Here is a 9,764-nt window from a genome sequence, read left to right on the forward strand (position 1 = left end):
GGTGATAGACGCATGGCTATATGCATAACGTGAAAGCTGACTACAGTTGGAAAAAAGAGCACACAAGACACTTAATTTGTCTTAAAATAACTGTTTGTAACCTTACCTCAGCTTAGAAGGCAGAGGGTGTCGGTCTTTTCTGCTCAGATTCAGCTTTCGGAGCATGAAGCTAATGTTTACTTACAATGCTAATGCTACCCTTACTCTCTGACGCTCAAGAGGTAGAGGAGCCAAATGGCTGGCTCACTGCTGCCAACTAGTGGTCTGAGGCTGAACTACAACATAAAAATGAACGGCTGGCAGGAAAGTTGACATTTTAAACCTTAATAAAAAACGATACAGGACTTTAGAATATCGATACAGTATCGGGAAATGAAATATCGCGATATTTCAGTGTATCGATATTTTCTTACACCCCTACTGTCTAGACACCGAAGAATTTTACTGACTCTGACAGGGAGAGTTCTACACCCTCCAACTGTGGAGGTGAGTAAACTTTCCTTAACTTCTTATGAGTGAAAAGAACCAATTCTGTCTTATTTGGATTGACAGAAAGTTCCTGCTTGCAGCACCATCTGGATACTATGTTTAGTCCCCTCTGCATTAGGTTACATACAGTACCCAGGCAGAAGCCTTCTAACCAAGTCATCTGCACACTCCTGTGTATGGAGTCTAGATCCGAACAGCTCCTTTAATAGGCTGTCGACAACCAGGAGCCAACACAGAGGAGAGATTGCTCCTCCCTGTGGACAGCAGGTTGTAGTGTTAAGTGCTTTGAGTATTCTGGTTGGATAGAAAGACCTGTATAAGTACAGACTGTCAAGTAAACTTTGACGTGTTTATTTTTGTTACCCTGACAGTGTACTATCAGCTGTGTCATGTCATACTTCAGTCTAACAAACTCCATCAGAGTAAATGAAGTACATACTCTTTGCGCCTCTTGCCATGGAAGAAACTGGCCCACTCGAAGCAAGTCTTCTTGCTGCCCACCCAGAACAAAGAAGGGATTCCCACAATCAGCATCATCAGGTACTTGATGAGGAAGAGGACCAAGTTGGGCTGGCTAGTCTTCTCCACCTGAAAGCATGCACAAATAAAAATGTAGAGTTAAAATTGAGTTTGGAAGATTTAGGTGGAAAATTGCAGCAAAACAGAAGTAAATGTGAAAAAACGGATTCTGGTCCTGTTAAAAGAACTGAAGAGGATTTTTGGAATAATCAAGAACAAATTGCACAAAATGAGGATTTATAGTTAAGAAGTAAAGAAAGCAGTGATTTTTGGCCTAATAAATCAAAGCTAAATTAAAGACCTAGCATTCCTTGAAGGAATCAACCACCATCTGAGTTTTAGACTAAAAACCTTTTATGTTGRGAAATGRCAGAGCTATGTTTTGAAATAGCATTTATACATGATCTCAAGTGATGTGATTTCRACTGTTAGTGCTCAGAGTATGTGTTGGGGATGACTCTCAACTACCACACCAAATTTTAGCTCAGTATCTATAAAAATGACTGTTGAAGATAGCTGGGGGCAGCCATCTTGAATCCGAATATGAATTCTCTGAATACCGGACATACTGGTTTAAATATCCAGAACATGTTGGGAAGATTACGTTGTGCCCACCAGTGAACAGTTTCACGGGGACACTTCTTCTCGCAGCACCGCTATATGCATTAGCAAGCTAATGTTATTGTTAGAGCAGTTTCTCAATAACTGGCTGCAGGTAGCGATTTCACTTCTTACAGTGACTGACGTTAAAAAAAGCTCTCCCGTTTTCACCATCTCTTAATGTGGCGTGTTAGAGAAATATTTTGTCTCCTCTGATCTTTTACCAGTTCAGAGTGTCTTCACATCTGTTAACTGTACTTGTGTATCTTTTTGATAGTTCTTGATACATTTTTTGTCTTTGTCTTTGGTTTGATACGTTTGATACGTCTGCCTTGTGTCAGCTGTTGTCCTTATCAGGCCACAGCAAGGAAGAGGCAGTCTTCTCTGAACAATTTGTCATATTCTGATTGGTTAACTAGATTTTTCCTCTACTTTGTATTTAGCTGGCTGCTGAAGACCACACACTCTCTCTCTCTCTCTCTCCCTGCGTGACGCATGCTGTGGCTAACATACTCTGTTCTGACACTGCTTGAGTTACCCACTGTGTCTTTGCATATGCAAATAATAAAAACCACGACGACCACTTCACGGAGTACTTTTATACTTTATTCACATGTTTGTCTTTGTCGAATAAATATTTCCAYGACAGTTGCGTACACCTCTTCAGTGACGTGCACTGGTAGATTTCATGTGCAACATGAATGTATGGTTGGTAAATGGTCTGAACTTATAAAGTGCTTTATCAAGCCCCATGGGGTCCCCAAAGCGCTTTACACTACAGCCATTCACACACTGATGGTGGTAAGCTACATTGTAGCCACAGCTGCCCTGGGGCACACTGACAATAGGCGGGGCTGCCATGCAAGACACGACAAGGACACGAATGACAGCTGGAACTGGGGACCGAACCGGCAACCCTCTGGTCACAGGACGACTCCCCTAACMACTCTACCACAGCCTCCCAAAATGGAGATGTTGATGTGCTTCTATTGTGAAAAGCCCGAGGGTAAGTGGTTTTGTACTGGGTGTGTTGACTTGTGCATGGAGGCTGAGTTGTCCTGTTAAGTTTTCTTAAATAACACAAAACATGATGATGATCTTTGCTCAACCCTCCTCTTTCACGACTGTACCAAAATGCGTGACTACTGTCTACAACCAGGCAAAGAAGAAAAGACATGTTGAGGGAGGAAACACTGACACAGATTGAGGTACAGTAAAAGAAAAAAAGCCAAGAAACAGTTTCTGTGTTTCAGAAAGAGAGTAACTTCAGCTGACTGTGGTTTGCTAATCAATAAGCAATATTCGTTACATTTGTAATGTTTATTATCAGCTTTGCTGTGATGAAAAGAAAAATACTGTCAAATACCGGTATAATTGTTTATACAATATTTGGGTCATATCGCCCAGCTCTACAGTATCCAATGACTGTTTTATTAAGTTTCATTATTGCTGGTTTGTCAACCAAAGGTGATAATTAGTGTAAAAAAAAAAAACACAAGGATTGTCCTGTATCAGTTTATCGTTTGTATAGTGATTATATTCTGTGTCTGTAAAATTAGGACATGTTTATTCTCTAAAAGAAAATGGCTGATCAGGTCATTAACTTGTTTTTCAAAAGTTATCTCTATCCATCCATCACACAGTGCAGCTCTTCTGAATATTTATTTTAAAATCTACTGAGAACTAGAATAAGAGTTTCAATTTACATTGTGATTGGCAGCAACGTGTACAGTTAAGAATCTGCAGACAGATGTGTTCACAGTCCGTTAGAATTGAAACTCCAGCAGAAAAAGACACTGCGCTACAGGGAAATGTAATTTAGTTCCTGCTCAGAATCAGAAAGAGAACTGAGTCTCTCTTCATGTTTACTCGTCTCTGCTCCACTTCTTCACCAACAGAGCCCTGCTGGGAGCATAAACACAACAGCAGCAGCAAATGCTCATCTGTTCTGACAAGAAGCAGACAACCTCTAAATTATACTGTCCCCTTTCTAAAACATTTCACCAACTTAAACTTCCAGTGGGACTGAAAAATTAGGTTATTTATTCAGACAAAGCAGCTGACTCTGTTTTGTTCCAGTTCCTGTCACAGATTTGGGTTGACGGTTTGATAATGAGAGGGTGAGGCGGAGGACAAATACATCCTCATTACTATGAATGTTGGAGCCATGTTGTTAAACCTTTATCTAAAATAAAACTGAAACTGAAGCTCATTTCTGCGGAGTGTGTGTGAAGAGGACAAAAATAGTCAGAGACCTTGAATTTTCTGATGTGTGGTTTTGTGACTCTCAGGGAGGCTGAGATGAAATGTTGCATTTACACCCAGGAGTGTTTCCCTGTAGCCTCGTTTATAAGACAGCTCAGTCCATGACTGATGCGTGTTCTGTCCTCCTCCCAGCATTCAGAAAAAGCGGAAAGGCGAGTAAAGTGAGCCCGCCTGATGCCCCTCTGAACCTTCAAGCGAGGTAGTATCAGAGCCAGGCCCAAGGCAGGCTAACCGGCTTGTGAAAAAGCAACCTCCAAAAATGATAACGAGCTGATGAAATCAGGGAGCGACCGCAGAATTAATCAACAAACAGATTTATCACATAGTGAATATTAAAGATGACACGAAACAATAACTTTGTAGTTAGTTTAAAAATATGGAATCACAGAATTGCTAAAAATCAGTTAATTCTGTTGGTTTTTGTGAGTGTGCGCGTGGGCTAGGAATGTGCAATATAAACGATACACGGTAGAAACTATTTAAATTTGTCCTATGATAGAGATCTGTAGTCTACCRGCCAACCGCGGTAATTCTTTTTGATGATGTAACCGGCTGGAGTCAAAACAGAGGAAGCGGGAAGCAGCGTGGCTGAGAGCGCAAATGAAGAGCAAAAAGTTGCAAAACATAAATTATCTGGACCTGGTACGGGTGTGCGAAAATGAACGTCGAACTGTTTACATCACATAATTATTAGGGCTGTGTATTGGCAAGAATTTGGCGATACGATACATATCATGACAGAGGGGTCACGATACGATATATCCCGATATATTGCGATACTATAAGCAAGGCGATATGTTGCAATATATTGCGATTTTTTTTGTCCAAAAATTCTATTAAATAAAAACCTCTTACAGGAGAAAAAAAATGAAAAACCAAAATTCATTGTCTCAGAAAATTCTAATATTACAGAGACATACTTTTGATACATTTAGCTGTGTTCTGCTTTGTTTGTGTTTTATTTTATTTGTTTCATATTTCTTATTTCATCCAAGTTTTCAATTATCAGACTAAATTTGACAATAAATAGTTTGAAAATATATTTTTTGCAGCTTTTAGTTTATAATATTAATTTACAAAATGGTCACTCAACACTAAACAATAGCCTCTACTTCAAGAGGTAGAGGAGCCAAATGGTTGGCTCACTGCCAACTAGCCGTTCATTTTTATGTTGTAGTTCAGCCTCTGACCACTAGTTGGCAGCAGTGAGCATGGCTCACTGCTGCCAACTAGTGGTCAGAGGCTGAACTACAACATAAAAATGAATGGTTGGCAAGAAAGTTGACATTTTAAACCTTAATAAATAAAAATCGATACAGGGCTTTAGAATATCGATACAGTATCGGGAAATGAAATATCGCGATATTTCAGTGTATCGATATTTTCTTACACCCCTAATAATTATGTGATGGCGCATCGTCCATTCAGCTACTGAGCAATCACACTGCCTGCAACGGGAGGAGCGCGGCAGATGTCACTGTCACGCAGCGAGGCGACTGTCGGTGCAGGTGAAGTCAGTGCGAGCTCCAGTGGGACGCACAAAAGCTCGCTGAGTCTAATGGACCTCGTTTCTCTTCTTTCTTCTCTCTCTGTGTGTGTGTGAGTGTGTGTGTATATATCTTATTTAACCAGCTAGATCTACCTTAAATTTAGATTTTTAAGGGAGACTTTAACATTTCCCTTAAAAAGGAGATTTTAAGGTCTAAATTTTTTTAACCTATACGAGAAATWGTTTGTGTTTCAGAAAGAGAGTAACTTCAGCTGACCGTGGTTTGCTAATCAATAAGCAATGTTTGTTACATTTGTAATGTTTATTATCAGCTGAGCTGTGACACATAATAATCACTCAATTAGTATGTGATTTATTTATTTTCTATTACAAGTTTTATATCCATCCATCCATCCATTTTCTGTACACGCTTCTTCCTTTTTTTTCAGGGTCACGTGGGTCACTGGTGCCCATATCCAGCAGTCACAGTGTGAGGGGCGGGGTACACCCTGGACAGGTCGCAAGTCCATCACAGTATAAGTTTTATATCATGATATATATTGTTACCGCCACCTAACCTCATAATGTATAGCGTGATATGAAATTTTTTGCCATATTGCACGTTTTTGCTACATTGTTGGAACCATTTTCCAGAAAACGTGAATGCATTGTCCTCATAAGGATATAAAAACAAACCTGTGTGTGTTTGATACAATCGATACAGACCTCAGCTCAAGCGACTACAGGATTAATGAAAAGATTTATTACCAAGGGAATATTAAAAACTAAATGAAACAGCAACTTTGTGGTTAGTTTTAAAAATATTTAACCACAGAATCACTAAAATTAGTTAATTTGTTTATTTTTTTTCCACACGAGGCAGACGTCAGTGAGCAATTGCAGGAATAATCAACAGATTTATCACTGAGGGAATATGAAAGATGACACAGAACAGCACACAGAAGATGTGATTTTTATGAATGACCCAAGGGAGCTTAAAGCCGGACTGGTCTGTGCTGCGATTTTGCGGACCTGTCTTGTGAAAGAGGCTTGTATGTTGTTATTTACTGTGTGTATAGCTCACCTTGTGTTCAGGTGGGCTGGAACTGTGAGGTGGAGCAGCTTGACCCCAGCGACCCCCTTCTCTCAGCAGAAACACATTTACACAATTGAAGGATTTACGATGCAGAGAACCACTGAGTTCTCCTGCATCTCCTTCCATCTGCTGAAGCCTGACTATATCATGGCAGTAGGTCAATAGAGGTCAAACCCACCATTTTTAGTAATGAGAGTTCCTGTTAGCTGACAGTTCTGAGCCATTTCAAATATTAAATACTGAGGCTGCTGCAGCTCAGTGGAACAAAGACATGTTACCAACGATTGAGAACACGAAGGTGTGTATTACTGTTCTATATTACTGGACTGGACATCACGTGACTTATCGTGCGATGCACAGGCGCCATTGCTATGCATTGAGTCGGACAAATGACAAGTCATGCAAGAAAAACCAAAAAGGGACGCAACGTTTTGCCAAAAATTGCCACAAGATCAAAGGATATCACATTTCACAGGTTGGTAAAATATACATATATAAATAGATTAAAGCTTGGCAATAGATATATTTAAATGGCAGAAATGTGGGAAGTAGGTCAGTTATGCTAGCTTGATTTTGACAATCTTATGTCATGTAAACCCATTCAAAGACAAATTAGCTGTTCCAAAAATCATTGTATATTTTTATTAATATTGTTGTCTTGTTAGGCTAATAGTGTTGTAAATAGGGTTGTAAGTACGATATACAACAGTAAAATTAAACTTGGACTTCATGATGCTTCCCAATAATCTCATAACCATCCTCTGAAGCATCACAGACCAGCTGTATTTGTACTGGTATCCCATACCTGGTACACCATACCGGTACCAGGTATAGGATACCAGGCCCGTTGATACAGACTGTCCCTGTACGACCGGTGTCAGAGSTTGGTCTGCATTGCAGACAGTAAGTCGGACTTGTTTCCAGGGAAAGTCAAACTCCGCCAAGGTTGCCCTTTGTCACTGATTCTGTTCATTACTTTTATGGACAGAATTTCAAGGCAGAACCTAGAGGAAGAGGAATGGCTTAATCAGATCGTGATCTCCAGCTTTCACTGGAGCGGTTCTCTGTAGAGTGTGAAGCGGCCGGGATGAGGATTGGTGCCTCCAAATCCAAGACCAGGGTTTTGAGTCGGTAGCAATGGTCTTGCGTATAACTGTTTAGTGTCAGAGGATCATTTCCTCCCTCCCTCCCGCTGCATGTTGCACAGAGTGAAGCATTAACAACAGTAGTTTTTTTTTTCATTTTCACACGTTGTTGGCTGACAGTGAAAGACTGCTCCGCTAACAAGCACCAAAAACGTTACAAACCGTCTTCCTCCGTACACCTGCTCCTGTTTTCAGGAGACAGGGTGAGGATAGATGTGGGGTAACGCATTGTATCATTTTCTGCTTTGCTGCTGGTGCTCGAGAATTTGTTTGTTTGGGGAATTTCTTCAACTCACTCTGCCTTTGCCGTTMTACTTCTAGTCCTAAATCACCCTTGATRTAGTTTGCTCTTATTGGGACTGTGCTTAAAAAATCTTTTATTTTTCAACACTTCTTGGTTTTGTGTATTTCGGGATCTTGTAGCTCTTGCTATCGTTTGCTTAGCATCATGGCTACTTCTTCTCCGACCTCGTCTTTCCTCACTTGCTCCGTGTGTGAGATGTTTAGTTCCTCCCCTGCCTCCTTTAGCGATGGCAACATATGTATTAAATTTGGTCTTATGGCAGCTTTAGAGGCAAGGCTGTCTGAATTAGAAGCTCGGCTCCGCACTGTTGACAAGCCAACAGCTAGCTAGGCCATTGAGCCACCGAGAGAAGCCTCTCCTGTAAGTGGTCCCTCGGTGGATCCCGTGACGTCACCAACCCCAAGCTAGCTGGGTGACGGCCTGGAAAAAGTGCAGTGCTAAAGCTAAACTTCTCGACCGTCAACCCATTGATGTTTCTAATCGATTCTCCCCTTTCAGCATCACTCCAACCGAGAAACAGACCCTGCATTGGCAGCTCTATATTCTGAAACGTGGATTTGGGGACTCCAACAACCATGACTGAATGCATTCCAGGTGTCATGAATCACGTCTGTTCCCTGCCCAAGTCATGCCATAGTTAATCACCACCTCATTGTTTCACCCCTCCCGTCACAGAAAATCATAATCAGCGTCATGCCACTCACCTGTTGTCATTAGTATTTAAGGTCCACTCTCCCACAGCTTCAGTGCCAGATTTATGAACGGTTATGCCTAGTAGTTGTCCAGCATCCATGTCTCGTCTTGCCTGCCTCRTTACGATCCTGTTTCTGGTTATTGGTCTCATGTCTCCTGCCTTAGCCCTTGTCGGATTTGTCCAGTCATCAACCTCACGGATTATGACCTTGGTTTTGGATTTTGGATTCACGTCTCCTGCCTCAGCCCTTGTTGGATTTGTTCAGCCATCGGATTCCCAGACTTTGACCCTCGCCTGTTCTCCCCGACCACAAGATAAGTCTGCTCCTCCAAACTCGATTCTGCTCTCTGACCATTTGTGTATGGCCCCCGCCTGTTCTACGGATACTCCCGAGAATCCAAGTCCCTTCGGAGGGCTCATCGTAAACCCGGAAATAATGTTGGACTTCACCCAAGGCTGTCCACATCATTCAGGAGTTCATTCAGAACCAAGCACTCACTTAAAAGGTTAAGTGGCTTCATTCAATGCATTCATTCTGTTTCTCAGTTTAACCCAGCCTCTAACCTAATCATCTCCTGTTTAGAGCTTGTTGTACCCCTGATGTGTGTGTCCAGATCCAGCTTCCTGTTTATTAATAAAACTCTTAAAACTGCTAAACTACTGGCTAATGCTAATGCTAGGTATCGTAAGATTGTGATTCACATAGATGATAATGATACTAGGTTACACCAATCGGAGGTCACTAAAATTAACGTTGCTTTGGTCTGTAACTTTGCAAAGACTATGTCGGACTCTGTAGTTTTCTCTGGCCCCCTACCCAACCTAATTAGCAATGATATGTTTAGTCGTATGTCCTCATTTAACCGCTGGGCATCCAAGGGGTGTTCTGAAAACAATGTTGGCTACGTAAATAACTGGAGTTCTTTCTGGGGGAAACCTGGTCTGATGCGGAGAGATGGCATCCATCCCACCTTGACTGACTGGAGCCACTCTCCTTTCTAAGAATTTAGCTGATTTTGTTGACCACAGAAATTATTGACAATCCAGGGTCCAGACTAGGAAGCAGGGTTGTAGTCTTACACACATCTCTGCTGCTTCTCATTTTATTACCCACCCAAACCCCCATTAAGATTGTGTCAGCCCACCCACGGACCAAATTAAAT

At 41.4% G+C, this 9,764-nt stretch overlaps 1 protein-coding gene across 1 annotated transcript in view; it reads right to left on the reverse strand.

Annotated features, from left to right (window-relative positions):
• Positions 1 to 9,764, reverse strand: part of fzd3a (frizzled class receptor 3a) — a gene marked incomplete at its 5' end in the record, with an annotated part of 53,783 nt that overhangs the window by 2,382 nt on the left and 41,637 nt on the right. The window contains 1 exon segment of the mRNA XM_014024189.1: positions 929 to 1,077. Coding sequence (XP_013879643.1) covers positions 929 to 1,077 — 149 coding nt within the window.

This window comes from Austrofundulus limnaeus, unplaced genomic scaffold, assembly GCF_001266775.1.
Source record: "Austrofundulus limnaeus strain Quisiro unplaced genomic scaffold, Austrofundulus_limnaeus-1.0 Scaffold412, whole genome shotgun sequence".
Taxonomy (NCBI): Eukaryota; Metazoa; Chordata; class Actinopteri; order Cyprinodontiformes; family Rivulidae; genus Austrofundulus; species Austrofundulus limnaeus.